Below are 16,597 nucleotides of genomic sequence, written 5' to 3'. Positions count from 1 at the left end.
GGTTATTTCCGTAGTTTCGTGCAAAAGTAACAATCTAATGTTACTTTTATAACTGCAAATTTCGCTACATAATCTCTCAGTATCGCCCTGGAGAGAGACCACTCAATCATAATGGTTTTGTTTGTGTTTACTGACCAGATCTGAATATCGAGGTACCCGTAACCTCTTTTTAAATTCCTTCCCCTCACAACATCCATATCGGAGCTTTCATGGTCTCACTGGCTCCGGGCAATCGGGATTCTTGTGAAATAATCACACAAATATCTCTGTTTTACTTAATCTGATAAATATAATATTACAAAATGCGAAAAAACTGATTTTTTATGAACATGTGTTCAGATATACCTAGCTACACGGAGAAAACCTACTGATATAAATTACTGTTAATTTATTAAAAATCTAGTCATTTTATTCACATTCCTGTTAAAAACTGGAGTGCAGACCTTCAACGAATTAATTGATAGAGTTTTTAACAAAGAATAAGTTTAAATGTTTTCTGCGGACGGTGGAGCACGTTTTCGTACAAATACTGTTATTGATATTGACATACTGATATTGATCATTCCGTCAAGATACTTATTAGGAAAAGAACACGTATTCTCGATATATTCTGAATGACTAATATTTTATCAGAAAATTGAAATGATATCAAATGAACATTTTTCTCAGGTACAGGTACCTACCTACCTACCTGGGGGAGCTAAGGACGATAAATGATAATAAGTTGGAATCTGTGTTTTGTGTTTAAATCACTTATGTGTGAGGATTTCTTTGTCGAAATGAAGAAATATGTTCCCATAAAGACATTTGAATGGATAAAACGTTTTTATCGTCTACATGTATTCAAAAATAGTGGACAGTAACATAAATATTACCTGAAAGACATGACGGCTGACCGGCAGAACTGAAGGAAGATTTCAGCTGAGAAAAACCTGAAAATAAATAAAAAATTATTATTTAAATATTAAATTTTCGTAAATATTTCAGCATGCTAAACTTGAAATATGATATCAGGAAATGGCAATACGGTTAATGAAATCCGAGTTCCATTGTTAACCTCAATAATCCCCCAAAAATATCGCTTTAACTAGAAATTCCCACAATGAAGCGAAATATATATTATGGTATAAACTTCTGCTTGGCCACTTAAGGGGAGGTTCATTTATATGATATAAAAATATTGTTTTAATCAGTGGCGGATCCAGGGGGGGGGTCACGGTGGTCATGACCCCCCCCCCTGGGCCCCAGCCCAGGGGGGGTCATGATTACCTAGGTCCTGGGCCCATCCAGGACCTAGGTGGACCACTAATTAAAATTGTTAAACATAATGTTTTTATATATTTTTTGTCACAATATAAATTTTATTTAAGTACTTTCAATATTGAATTAATTTAATATAATACTTTGTTTGACGGCAAACGCATTATTCGGGAACGAACGCATCGAAAATTCGAATGTTACCGCGTCACCGCGCACCGCCACCGGCGCGCGCTTCGGCCGCCACCTTTCATATTATTATGACACATTTCGTGTAACCACGTGTGACGCTTGCGCGCGCTTTGTTTCGACTAACGTCTAGCGTCTAGCAAAACCTAACCTCAATCGGAACGACTAAACTTTATTAATAAAGTGTTTACTTTTATTTGTTTACTAAGTTAAAAAAAAATAAGTTCCAATATAAGTAATAGTGTTCTTAAACATTGTTGCTGCAAATTCAATTCATTACAAGAAATGGTAAGTAATCTAATCAGTTTCTTCATTATGCCAGTGTATGTGTGTTTAAACTCAAATGTTATTGTTAATGTTCTAAGGCTGGGGTTAGACTCGTAAGTTTTTTTCCTGTAAATCGCTCTTGAAGGCGAGTTTGGCCAAATTCCCAATGTAAACGACACCAAAAGTCACTTAACGTAATTTTAGTAAGTTACAGAACTTATTCTTTCGGAAGTTTTTTGACAGGTCTGGACAGGTCTAACGCGCCCGCGCGAATTACCAGCCTTCCTATACTTCCTAAAGCAATTCTTAAGGCGAGACACAACCTCGTTCATCGAGGTTTTGCCCAAGGCTAACATCTTAATTTATTTCGGCGAAATTATAATTGAATTTAAAAAAAATAAAATTATGCCGCACGAGGGATGCAAGTTATTTATATTTTAGATTAATAAAACAATACCTTACAATTAATATATTTTACGTTCAATGATTTTAAAACTTTATAACCCGTGTATAACTATAAAGTTAGCGGACTTAGCGGTAAGTACCAGATTTTATTTTTCTAGATGATGAATTAATAACTTCGGAAGTGGACACATTTTTAATATTTGTAACAAATTCTTCAGAATCAATTAAAATGAAGGCTAAAAGTGTGGATAGATTTTTTTACTAAGATTACGAAAACGTTAGTAATTTTTTTTAGAAATGCATAGTATTATTTTTAATGATGGATTTTGAATGATTTACATGAAAATGTTCCGTCTCCGATTATGTTCCCTTAATTTTGTAAAATTCCACACTGATTATTTTTTTTATACGGCAACACTTTGATATCCGGCGAATTTTTGAATTTGACGTTTAACGTTCACTAGATTTATTGTTTGTTCTCTGCGAACTTAACCACTTAACCTTTGATTTGACTTTTTGCATGAGTAGGTGGTTTGGTATATTTATGCTTTTTGCTAAAGATGGCGGTGTTTTGACAGATGTTATGAACAGAACTCCGTACAATTGCATGCCATTTTTGTGACATTCGTGTGGAAAACGTTCTTTTTAAAATGACTTTCGGCTAGTTAATTACCGTTTTTTTGCACATATAAAATTATGTCCCGTCTTTCCGGTTTATAAAAAATGGTCTGATTTTTCGAGTTGAAATTTTAAAAAAATCACCAGGGTTTCAAAAATACGATTAAAAAAAAATACGGAACGTCTTAGAATATTTGCCTAAGCCGGATTTTTTTTTAAATGTGATGCATGTGGCCTATTATCGGTCCAATCCTTTCTAATCCTAATGTTTCTGTTTTTAACATTTACGTATTTGAAATTTTGAATACGAAGCCGGTTGCCGTCAGCAGATGTCAGGTAGGTAGCTGTCATTCGGATAAAACGAAATTAATTGTCGTCTTTGACGGAACAAAAGCGCATAGATAATTGTTTAATTAAAGCCATATTATATATATACATATTATATTTCACTTAATCAAGTTTCTTTTTATTAATATATGTAGCTGGGAGCAGTTCCTTGATAATGTCTAATACTGATATTTGTTTGCCGGGTTTGAACCCGCGATCTCCGGATCGCTAGCTGGCAGCCTTTCCCCTCTACCATGGAGGCCGTCGAAATTTTACTTTTTGTTTTAAAATAATATATATATTGTATTCGTTTTAATTATGCTCTTTTTGGAATAAATTCAGCATAGGTAGATGCAAGTTATTTATTTTCACCGTTTTTTTTTAAGTCTATGTATCCATAAATTGATGTATCTAATGTAGAATATTTTCAATTGAGAAATTTTAGGTTGACGAATATAATGCTTAAATTCAGTATTGGTAGATCAGAGTTAATATTTTATAAGAATAATTTTTAAATATATGTAGCTGTGAGCTGTTCCTTGAAAATGTCTAATACTGAGATTTGTTTGCCGGGGTTCGAACCCGCGATATCTATTGTATTTGTTTTAATTATGCTCTTTTAGGATAAATTCAGAATAGCTAGATGCAAGTTATTTATTTTAACCTTTTTTTTAAGTGTATGTATCCATAAATTGATGCATCTATTGTAGAATATATTAAAACCTAGCTATGAGTTGTTCCATCATCATTTCTAATATTGAGATTGGTTTGTTGATTTGTTTCCAAAAAATTTATTTGTAAATAAATTTTACAAAAATTTTAGATGTGGAAATTTGATAAAGTATATGTAAATTTGATAAAAATACATATATGTACCTAGTTTTGTAAAAGAACGTATTAGTTACATTTTGTTAATATATATACATATTATATTTAAGTTAATCAAGTTTCTTTTTATTAATATTTATATGTACCTATTAATAATTCACTTTCAGAATATTTTTGTTTGGATTGTAAATAAATAAAATCAATTCAAATTTTATAAATATTTACTTTTATTAGCGTTCCCTATAGTTTGAGGATTGTCGATAATATTGACTACGCTGCCGGCTCGGCCGCTGCTGGCAAAATAGAATGGACGGTATTCATCCACCAGGTAACAAGGTATTAACAAGCGTATGGAAGCATCGGCGAACGGAGATCTCGCTGGGCGCTTCTTACGTATTGCAAGCACCGCGTCATGGCAACAATATTTATTTCAAATTACTTGCCTCGTGCAAATCAGGCCAAAATATGACGGTGCAAGGCGCTCGGTTTTAAAATTTATAAAGCACAAGAATCGAAATATTTCCAGCGTTTATATTCCTCTTAAATATGGAAGTACAGTATTTACATTTATTAATAACATTTGCTGCACACGATTGGTCCTAAAAAAGTTCAAATTTTTAATTCATTCGGCCTCACTATTGAGAAGAGCACGCTGGAAGGCATTATTCTACTCTTCGATAGACTGGATAGACACTTCATACCTACAGTGAATATTACAGTGGGACGATTCAAATTCTTTACCAGGAAGCAAAGAAATAACGGTCAACAAGCTGTTATTATTTGTCTATTTTGTCGTGACAAGCAAAGTGTTACAATAATAATGTCGAGTCAAAGTCTGCAAAGGCAGAATGCTACGGATATGGTTGGCGAGTGGAAACGTTTTAAGCAATCATTTCTTTTATATATGATGGCGAATAACTACAACGAGGAAAAGGAAATTCAAAAAGTTGCAAGATTCCTACACACAATACTATGTTGAAGACACACCTGACACCATGTTATATTGTGGTGAAATAAGAACACGATTAATAATTGTGATCTGTACTGTATTGGTTGACAATTGACATTACACGAGCCTACGCCGCCCGGGCTTGCGGAGCAAAAGACAATCTTAATGATATACCTAGTGTTACCATATCCAACAATACCTACTTTTTACTTGTATATATTATTATCAAAATTAAATTATAACTTCTTGCAACTGTAACTGACCGGACCTAAGTCCTCCATCACAACACAAGCAAGCATTTTCGGCTTTCTGTGGTGGTGGTAGGAGTTATTGTTGGGTTATTCGTAACCCGGGAATGTTTGTCTTTCTTTAAAAAAAAAAAAAAAAAACTTGACCACGACTACGTGACCCCCCCCTGGCGCCAAAGCTGGATCCGCCCTTGGTTTTAATATTGTTAAAGAATCATTCTTTCACTATCGCCCTGGTTTTCTCAGGTGAAAGTTTCAGAATTGAATGTAATCATTTAATTATTGTGTTTGTTCACAATTTATTCATTTTTTATTAGAGTAACTTTTTTTTAAAAAAACAATGTGAATTATCATTGAAGATGAACAGAATACTCATAAACCTAGACGAAACGTGAAACAGAACAAGACACAGAAAAATACATTTGTTTAATGTAGATTTATTAGTATTTTTTTAATCACAAATTATTAATTTAAAATAAATATTTGAAGCAAAGTTTCGCCACCTCCCTGAGTTGTGGTTACTTTCAGTATCGCCTTGCTAAAAGTCCACCGTTCAGAATCGGAACGTTGCTTGAAATGGCTTTAGCTGTTTTTGTGTCCAGATCTGAATAGAACACCTTCCTTTTCCCCGTTTTCTACTTCCGCTACCTCCAGCCTAACAACATAATCTTAATTGGGGATGGCATAGTTTCACTGGCTCCAGGCGGGTGGGAGCAGTTGGGACTCTTGTGCAATTGATTTCTATTCAATTCTGTTATTATTTAAACACGGGCCTGTCGTTTTATAGTGCTTGGATAATAACAGAATTTTAAAAAGACTTTAACGGAACTCTTATATTAATTTTTAAATTTTATGAATTGTTCAAATTCTGTAAAAAAGACCCCTATTCTACTCATTTTTCATTGAGAGTTGATAATTTTATTTTCCCAGCAAATTTATTCATACCTAATTATAATTATTTCTTAATAAAAATTGTTTAAAAACTGTCTACGTATTTGAACTACCTTCAACCATAATATACACAATTGTCACGCGTGCATTTTTTTCTATTTCAACAATTTAATACAAAATTTAATATAATTTGTACACGTCCTCAAGATAAAGAGATTGGTTTTAAGTTACTCCAGGAGTCTGTAGAGGTCTGGAACCATTGTGTCTGCGGACCTCGCCTATAATGCGGGACTTGTCAAAATATTGGAGCAGGTAAATTGTATTTAGGATTTATTCGACATGACAGCCTATTTGTTAGACCAACTATTGCTTGGCTAGGGTCTCTGGTTTTGAGGTTAGAATATGGGATTTTTTTCCATTGGTGGCTGCGTCTTCAATAGGGCGTGGTAATTGTATATCCACGTGAACTATTTTATTTTATTGGGGCATATCGTATTTAATTGAAGTTAACACGCATTAATTCGGTTAAAATTTATAAAATTTTGTATACAGGAGGCCTTGAGAAAATAACGAACTTGTTTTTCAGCTTTGTTATGAATATCTGCAATGACGATCTCCTGACAGTTGTAATTGTAATCAGTTTGTAATTATAAATCGAGCGCTTTGCATTTCGTTTGTCTGTAAATTTTATGTGTGCTCCGTGTCCCGTCAATCCTCTCCAGATGGTAGCCTGTACCTACCTTTTTACTTCGTCAGAGTTCGCACGAGCGTTACGAGCTGTCATATGGAAATAATCAACATTACGCGAGCTCTACAAAACTACTAGTTAGAATCAGTTTATACTAATGTTTGTAACTGTTATCTGTTTGTACTTATATTTGTAATAATGATATGTTTGTGGGTATAACTTTTATTTGACTGTTTTGAAATGCATAGTCTGTAATGTGCACAGTGTGTAGAAGGTGGATCCTATGTAGAAAGTCAACCTTTGTGGTCGTAAACTATCTTTTAAGGCGATGCACTACGTCGTGTAATATTTTAAAATGAGCCGCTATCAATAACAACCCTTACGTAGATGGCGATGAGGTTTAAATTCCGGCTTAACACCATCCGCCTGTTTTGATTTATGCAAGAAAAAAACATGGCCAAAAAGTGCCTTTTATTTTATTTTGTGGATGTTCCAGGCATAAATATTTAATTTTTTTTCGATAATTTTATAAATAACTTAATTTTCCACATTATACAATAAAATCATAACCGAAAATGGGTTCGTAAGTAGGAGATTTTGAACTTTAAAGCCGTTTTCGTAGGCTTTTACATTATTTTTTTCTGGGCTTATAAAAAGACTATCTAAAAATATTCGATTATTTCAAAGGCCAAGATGTATTCTACTCGCAGTATTTAATTAAAGCATCTGAAACATTTCTAGGCGACCAAATTTTCAAACCAAAAACACATGATTTTGCATTACTACGTATGGCATCGCCTTGAGGTTTTGAATCCGTGGCAATGGTTGCGGGTTCAAAACACGTATGCATTGGTTTACTGGCTAGCAGTCGAATGGGTCGAGTTCGGTACCTAGTTATGGCGAGTAACCGCTTTTAACACAGATTATTCTTAGGACGTGTTGATTTAGAGAATTAGAACAAATCGTCAGATTTTAAAGATAATTTTCAAGTACCTACTGTACTAAAGCCAATTATTACATATAACTGAAATGATAACAGAACTTTAGTTTAGAGCTTTTACAGAACTTGAAACGTGTCTTTAAAATTTGTTGAATTGTTAAAATTCTGTCAAACAAACTAGCAGTAGTAAAAATATCTGTTCCATTAATCTTGGTCACCCTTATACCTGAAGCTTCATAGCATCTTATTAGTATTATGCATTTTTTTAAGGTACATCGATAAGTAAATTAGACCTATTAGTTGCGGTAGTCAAAGTGTCGGTTCTTACAAAGACATCGCGACAGTAATCACCAGCAAGCCAAGTCTTCGATCAATGCATAAGCCAAAAAAAATCGCCCATGGGTAGAAGGTGATCGGAAATTCGTAGTACAAGCGGGAAACTGTTGAATCTACAACACACGGAGAACCCAAAAACATCTCTTTTAATTCGATCTGAGAATTTCATTTGTTTATTTTAAACTTTTTCGGTAGCTAAAGGGTTGAAAAAAACTTCTGGAGCCAGGCCAACGCTTCGACGCATTTTAGAAGACATTAAGCAGTTGATATTAACCACCCAGCGACCGATTTTCTTTTCTTGAAGTTTGAGCTAAGAATTTCGACTTGAAACGAAAACGAAAATTCAAATTAGTTAGGTATACCACAATATACGACTCCAAATAATGTAAAGTAGATCAGTTTCACACGAGTTTCCGGACACCTTGTACAATGATGATAGTATGAGGACTTCAAAAATTAAAAGATTAATATTAACCTGTGAATATTAGTGTTTTTTTTTAAGTAGGTACTGCTATCGTAAGGATCATAGAAAAATAAATAAATAAATAATTCAGAGACCAAAGAAGCATCAAACGCAGTTTTATAAAAATAACTTCCCCTATACTATGTTACTCTCCTAAGATGTTTTCTGAAAACTGTATCACTTCTTTTTCAAGTGTGTATAGAGTGTAAGGGCGATGCGGTTGAACTCGGGGACGGAGGTGGCATAAGATAGTGCTGCGAGAGATACACACTGCTATAGCAGTGCTACAGTACTATAGTAGTGCTATAGTAAAAGAGCTATGGTAGCACTGTAGGGGTAGTGGTGCCCGGTGCCGCTGCCCTCTAGGAGGCTTCTTGTTGAGTATCTAAGGCTCGCTACTGCAAGGACTTCGACTCCTGGAAGAGGTAGGTATACTTGTCCTCTTTTAAATCTCCCACCCCTACCTGTTGTCATGTGTTTTACGGACAGAAACCATTTTATATTTACTGATAAGTTTTTGGCAGTTCTCTGGAACTGTAATAATTGTTTTAGATATACATTGATCATACCTGTACAGTGTACATGGACCTACCACAAAAGATTTAACTTGGTACAGCTTATAAATATATATGCATATAATCAAACACTTACCCATAAGTACTAATTAATAATAGATACCTGCTTCGTGTGCATAATTAATGACCATACATTAATTGAATTTCTAAGAAAAATTGAAAACCTGCAGCACAAACACGCATGAGACGAATAAAATAAATTAAATAACACTCCCCTTCTGATAAAAATACCCAAAGTCAAAAGCCGTTGATGTCCGCAGCAATTAATATATATACCGAAATTCCAGAAAAAAAAATCAGAATTTTTTTTTAATAAATTTATTTAAAATTATATAATACTTTAACAGGGTATCCGGGGGATAAAGTGCACCAACTGGAAGTGATTCTACTTGATAGAACAAGTAAAAACGATTAATAACTTTTTCGAAATTTCAACGTTATAAGGTACAAAAGTTGAATTGTTTATAAGGAGAAAATAATATTCTTCTTGGGAAAAATATTTTGTTATGGAAAAAAAAACACGGAAAACAGCACTTTACCCCCCGGACATCCTGTATTATTATTGTATTAGGACGTAGGAAACTACGTATCTATAAAAAACTACAAATAAATAAAAAATATTTGTTCATATGAAGTAGATATTTTGTGATGTGACATTATAATTTAAAATAAATCAATAACTTAACACCACTCATATTTTTATACCCTACCGGGTTTTGCTACAACCGTAGCTTCATACAGCTATGATGAAGCTACGATTTTAGATTATTATTACTACTATGCTATTGTTTTATTTTAAATTAAATTAATATTAAAACCATAATTTTTATGTTGATAGGTACCTACTCTTCGAACAAAAAATATTACTTCTAGTTACTTCATTGTTTTTCTGAATTCTTGAAACATCATTTAAAAAAAGATAATAATTTTTTTTTTGTTAAAATATTTATTTTTATTGCGTGACTGAATTCTTCCCACCATCAGTTCCACTTTTGAAAATGACACTTCAATTCAAAACAGAGTTACTATCACGGACACACAAACGAAATTGTTTGATTATATTAATGAAATAAAAAGTTAGCAATTTGAAATTAATATTTCCATAGAATACATTAATTTTATTTTGCAAGACTTTCGATTAGCAATCCGGAGGTCACGGGTTCAAATCCAGGCGTGCGTATGTAAATTTTATTTGATTGTTTAATCAATTTAAAATAATGAATAGTACAGAGTTTTCCAATAAGAGGTGTTATTTTGAATAGCCCGCTATTTCGGTAGATGCTACTTTGAAAATGTCATTTTTTAACATTTGACAAGTAAACCTACGCCATTAATAAAAATGGAACGATACACGCTTTAACAACACATTAAAATTATTAAAAATTCACTTGAGTGAATCAAATGCAAATCATCTTGAGTGATGAGGCCCATTTCCACCTCGGTGGCTTCGTCAACAAGCAAAATTGTCGCATCTGGGGCTCGGAAAACCCAAGAGTTATTGTTGAAAAGCCTCTCTATTCTCAACGTGTGACTGTATGGTGCGGTTTATGGTCCAACGGAGTCATTGGACCTTACTTTTTTGAAAATGAGGCTGGAGCAACAGTTACGGTGAATGGATTGCGCTATCGAGAGATGATCAATGATTTTTTTATGGCCGGAATTGGATAGTATTGATCTGGACAACGTTTACTTTCGACGAGACGGCGCTACGTGCCACACAAGCAACGAAACCATTGATATTTTACGATTGAATATCAAAATAAAACCTCTTATTGGAAAATCCTGTATATTTACGGCATGGTCCAAAGTAGAAGATACACTCATTATCAGTATTATCACCCTTGAGTAAGACCACCAGACACCATTTAGTTGACCAGATCTGAAAATCTTAATATCTCTAACCCATCTCCTTCCCCTCCCCATTATCTTCAGCCTCATAACATATCCCCTTTGGGAATGCCATAGTCTCACTGGTTGCAGACGATTGGGGGCAGTTGGGACTCCTTTACGGTATTCACGTAAAACGGTACCTTCTATTTGGACATTCGCGATACCTGTATTGAAAATCCCGGTTAAAACGGGGCAAGTTGGGTTTATCTACCCAAGTACAACGAGTAAGGAGCAATATAGTAAGTAGCGGCAAAAGGGCCCACAATGCGCTGAAGAGGGTCCCTATTAGGACATAATAGAATTACCACGGATAATCCTCGTATGGCACTACAAAAAAGGCATTCTACACGGACCAGGCGAACCAACAACTTGATCCCTTGTCCCTTTGTGAATCCCTTTTTTTACAAGATTTCTGTAAGGAGGGAAAATAAGTACCCACCTAACCAACTATGCATAACGTCAAGACGTTCTTTTTTCTACTTTTTATTTACTTTCGCGACGCTTTAATTTTTTTTGACTGCCTTCGTGGCCGAGGGGTAAGGCTCTCGACTAGCAAACTGAAGGTAGCGAGATCAAATCCAGATGTGCGATTTTATAGAATATTTGCGGCACGTTCCAGAGTGGATGATACTCTCAGTATTGTCATGGTTTAAGACCACCATTCAGAATTGAAACTTGCTTGAAATGGCTTTGGCCGTGTTTGGTGACCAGATCTGTATAGCCAGGTACTTTCCAGCACTCCTCTTCTTCATATCCTTCCACTTCCCACTACCTTAGCCTCACAACATACCCTAATTGGGGATGCCATACTCTCACTGGCTTCCGACTGTTGGGTATCGGTAGGGAGCGGTATCTATAAAAAAAATTTGAAAGGTTTATGTCCATCTATTAGCGCTTTACATTCCCATTTCAATTCTACAGCCAAAAGGTTTGGCCAATTATGTTTATCCGAGACACTATTAAGTTACTAACCAATTCTTATAGAAAATTTGTGGTTATTTAAAAGCGTAGCTTTCAATTAAATTGGAAAAATTAGTTGCAAGATGATATTGTAAATTCTGATTTTGAAATATAACGTTTAATAAAAATATGAGGTTTAATAAATAGGTTCCAATAGTTGAGTGGTGAAGACACATGTCCTGGTAACACAAGTAATCCTGGGTTCGATTCCTAGTTTATATATATAGGTATATTGCAACGGAATATATGCAAGTCTCCCTAAATGTCAAATCAACAAATTACAATCCGTTTTCAACGCCGCGGCAAGGCTTATCACCGGAGTATCTAAATACTCCCACATTTCAGAGCATCTCAAAAATCTGCACTGGCTCAAATGTCCTGAAAGAATCCAGTTCAAGGTATGCTGGATGGTATTTAAGTCACTTAACGGAATGGCTCCGGCTTATTTATCAGAATTGTGTATTCCAGAAGATTCCAACTCCCGACAGTCAACCCTTAGGTCAGCAACGTCATCAGCTATCGGAAGGTTGAAGGAACCAAAGCGCACACCAGATACTAAGTTCGGTGAGCGTGCTTTTGCCGTGTCAGGACCTAAAGCCTGGAATGGACTGCCACATGATTTGAGAATGATCGCAGACTCGACAGAATTTAGGTCTAAACTTAAAACGCACCTTTTCAGACAGTCGTATCCATAATTTCAGAAACCTAAACTTTCACAGTTGACGGCCATTTAAATTTAAATTAACAAAATGTAAAAAATACTAAAAATAAAATAAAATAAATAAAAATAATAATTAAAAATAAATAAATAAAAATGATAACAATTTGTAGGCTTTTAAGACAGTTAAAATACATTTAAATTAAAATAAAAAAAACTATAGCAGACTTAAGATCATGCGACGATCAGTGTTTTTTGATATAGTGTCCTCTGCGTGCAGTTCTATCTTTTATAAGCATAAACTTTTTAATATAAGTGTGTTTGTTGGAAGTGACTTGCCAGGTAAGTATGTTTTGGTATCATTTCTAAATAACAAATGTAGATCCTAGGAAATAAATTGTACAGCGCCCTTGAGGTGATTTTTCACAAAAACGGCGCTCTACAAATTATCCAATTATTATTATTATTATTATTATTATTATTGTATAAGACAGTGTTGATGAGCCCTAATGTATCACACCTCGTTAGGGTGGCTTGTCATTCAGGGTACCCTGGGTAGGTTCCTACAAGTTACACGGCGCAAGGGCTCGTTCACACCTGGCAATCGAAGGGTTCACACTCCATTGGCCGGCGAGGTGTTGGTGCATGTTGTAAAGGGTTTCAACCCTAGCCTCAAGCCTGATGGGGTGACTTGCACGTCTTTACTTCTGAGAGGGACGGATAGAAGACATTCTTACATAAATACTTGAACGTTGATTTTTTGGGAATTTGGAATGGGAAAAAAGAGAATAGGAGAGATTAAAAGATATTATTTAGATTATTTTTTTTAATTTTATATTCGCTTGGACTTAACTGTTTCTTGATTTTATTGTAATCGATACAACGAGATCTGATGGCTTCTTTTGCAGGCGATGGGAATTATTATTCTGAACCTCGATTTTGAGCTTGCAATAGTTTTTATTAAAGTCTCAATCCCTGCATTATCGACAACTATTTGCAATCTATGTGTCACCTCTAAAACTATTATCTACAGCTTTAGTGCCATCTATGGGTCACCTCTCACACCAATATCTAGAATATCACACTAATAAACCAAAAACGTTTGCTCTGATAGTTGAAGGAATACGTCGGACTTTAGGTATTTGATTTTAATTGTGTGTTCAATGTGTGTGTGTATTTTTGATTTAAATAAATGTGTACCTACAAGTAATGCTATTATTTCTTGGCAGGTCGATATTAGTTCCTAGCTAGGTGGATTGCCTATTCTAAGTAACCAAATGCACCATTTATACCTTGTGTATAAATTATTTATACTTGTACGTTCTTTCCACATCTCGATTTTTTTACACTATGTACATCAAAACGGTTTTTACACATGTGTAGGAAAAAAAATGTATTGAAATGGGTTGAAGCAATCATTCCCTGACACCTTCGGGTGCCTAAATAATTACTACTCCTGACATCGAATTTAATAATGTGAAAGGATGTCCTTTCATGCCTTCATTGTTACATTATTAAACTACCATACACTTTCCACCGCACATGTCCAAATATTATGAGTCCCGAATAATAGAGAAAATTACACACCTTTTAGCTTTCATGTTATCCTGTTACTATTTTGTCGCATTGTGTACCTTTCAAGCCTTTCAGGACCTTGAGAGGCACATCTTAACAACCCTTTTGTTGGGGAATAAATATCCGATTAAGGGTGGAGGCTGTAGCCATCACAAAGGGATATCTTATGCGACATTCCGTGAAAAGGGATTTCACAGATTCGAATGAAAGCGATAGCTTTGGGTTTCTGCCAGTTTTGATGATCTGTCAATCTCATTGACCAGATGACCATTGTAAAGTGACAATGTGTTGAGTGAACTGGTTGATGGGAATTTAACGATTGACAAAATAAATATAAAATTATAGGCTTTATTCATTGGCATTTGAAAGATATTGCATTTATAACGAAAAACCTTTCCTATCAGCATTCAACGAAAACATTTAATAAGTATTTCAAAGTAAACATATTTCACATGTATAGGTAAGGGGAAAAAAATGAGCAGTTCTAATTTATTATGAACTCTTTAAATTATTGGTAATTAATAAAAATGGGCTTGCAGGCCGTTTCCTGACAAACTTTTAGTAAATTATTAATAATGTCGGAACACGTGTTCATTATATTTTAATGACAAAATGCGAAAAAAAAACAATATGAACACGTGCTTCGATATTGTGACAATTCATTAGTATTTTACTAAAAGTTTATCAGGAAACCTATCAATTCATTCGTTAAGGTCCTAAAATCGATTTTTTAACCATGTTACGAATAATTTGATGATATTTAAAAAAATATACGAATATATTTACGTACTTACGTAGATGGCGATAAGGTTTAAATTCCCGCTTAACACCATCCGCCTGTTTTGATTAATGCAAGAAAAAAACATGGGCAAAAAGTGCCTTTTATTTTATTTTGTGGATGTTCAGGCATAAACATAATATTTTTTTCCGATCATTTTATAAATAACTTTAATTTCCACATTATACAATAAAATTATAACCGAAAATGGGTTCGTAAGTGGGAGATTTTGAACTTTAAAGCAGTTATCATAGGCCTTATACATTATTTTTTTCTGGGCTTATAAAAAGACTTCTCTAAAAAATGCTCGATTATTTCAAAGGCCAAGATGTATTCTACTCGCAGTATTTAATTAAAGCATCTGAAACATTTCTAGGCGACCAAATTTTCAAACCAAAAACACATTATTTTGCATTACTACGTATGGCATCGCCTTAAGCACATCATTAATCGTTCTCCGGGTAGAAAGTAGTAGTAGTTTTAGATAAGACAATAATGTTTTGTCACACATGTCAATCACAGGTTTTCTTAACTTATATTGCTAAAGGGCAGTATGTACATTCGTTGTACTTCCCTTATTAACTCCCTACTTCCTCCGTGTGTAAGTAAGTAAGTAACTAAATAATCATTACACCATTTCGTCGTAAGTGTAGGTAAAGAGAACGGCCCGCAAAACAACTCAGTCTTGACACATACTCCTTGCCTCATTAACATTCATACATCGTCTTATACATACTCTGTTATTATTTAGACTCACATCGTATCACATAATTCATTAATCTTTCATTCCATTCCTCCTCTGATATTACATGCACCAATTCGACATTGTTCTCGTTCCGTCCTGGTCTGTGGCCTGTGCTATTGAAGAGTTTGCGATGTGATGGGTAGCGAACCTATGTCGCTCAATCTATTCGAAGGACTACTTATAATATGTTGCTTAACAGTTGTATTAAAAAAGTTTATAACAAATAGTGATAAATAAAAAATAAACAAACAAACAAGCTGTGTGTTATCATTTAGTATCACTGAAAAACGTTTCCTTTCCTCCCCTATTTTCTTAACGACAAAAAGTAAAATAAAAACAGATGTACGTAATAAATAAACCAGTCTAAAAATATATCTAACAAGAGATCATTTTTCACAAAAAACGGCGCTATATAAATCATATTATAACACTGAAATGGAATATTAAAACAAACCGTAAAAACTGTGTCGGTTTTACGTTTCGATGAAACAGAGCCAACTGGGTTTAACCTGGTACAGCTATGGGTGGTGAAGGGGTGGCATCCTCCACTAAGCAATCTGGAGTGAGTCACCTCCCCCTAAAGCCTTCCAGGCTGTACTCTAATTAACACTTGACAAGAAACACTGTTGTTGGTTATAGCACACATACATCTGTACCTACTCGTGTCAAAAACGAGACACGGAAAAAAGGTAGAACATTATTATTGAAAGAAAAAATTATACGTGATTTAATTAATAACATAGATGATCAATTTTCATAAATCCAATAATGGGAGGATAATTATTTTGACTTTTTTGCAAATAATTATCCCCGATTGTATTTTAGTTCTCGAAAAATTTCATCGAATATACAACATACAAGAAAATAAAAAATCAATTCAAAATGGTATTTTTTCACTATGAGTGGAAGCCTTTATCACCCTGTACCAGGATTCACAATTAAAACGTTGCTTGAAAAAGATTTATCCAAGTTTGGTGACAAGATCGGAACAACCAAAATGAAAATGAAAA

General features: G+C 34.3%; 1 protein-coding gene across 3 annotated transcripts in view; it reads right to left on the bottom strand.

Annotated features, from left to right (window-relative positions):
- LOC149415332 (uncharacterized) overlaps nucleotides 1-16,597 on the bottom strand; it is a 209,848-nt gene that overhangs the window by 169,393 nt on the left and 23,858 nt on the right. For all 3 annotated transcript variants that reach the window (XM_089642536.1, XM_089642537.1, XM_089642538.1), the window contains one exon: nucleotides 876-932. In XM_089642536.1, the coding sequence (XP_089498662.1) occupies nucleotides 876-932 (57 nt within the window). The remainder of the gene's footprint in view (nucleotides 1-875; nucleotides 933-16,597) is intronic.

This window comes from Hesperophylax consimilis, chromosome 18, assembly GCF_061612785.1.
Source record: "Hesperophylax consimilis isolate HC1 chromosome 18, BYU_Hcon_1.0, whole genome shotgun sequence".
Classification (NCBI taxonomy): Eukaryota; Metazoa; Arthropoda; class Insecta; order Trichoptera; family Limnephilidae; genus Hesperophylax; species Hesperophylax consimilis.
This window is presented reverse-complemented; position numbering and strand designations above follow the sequence as displayed.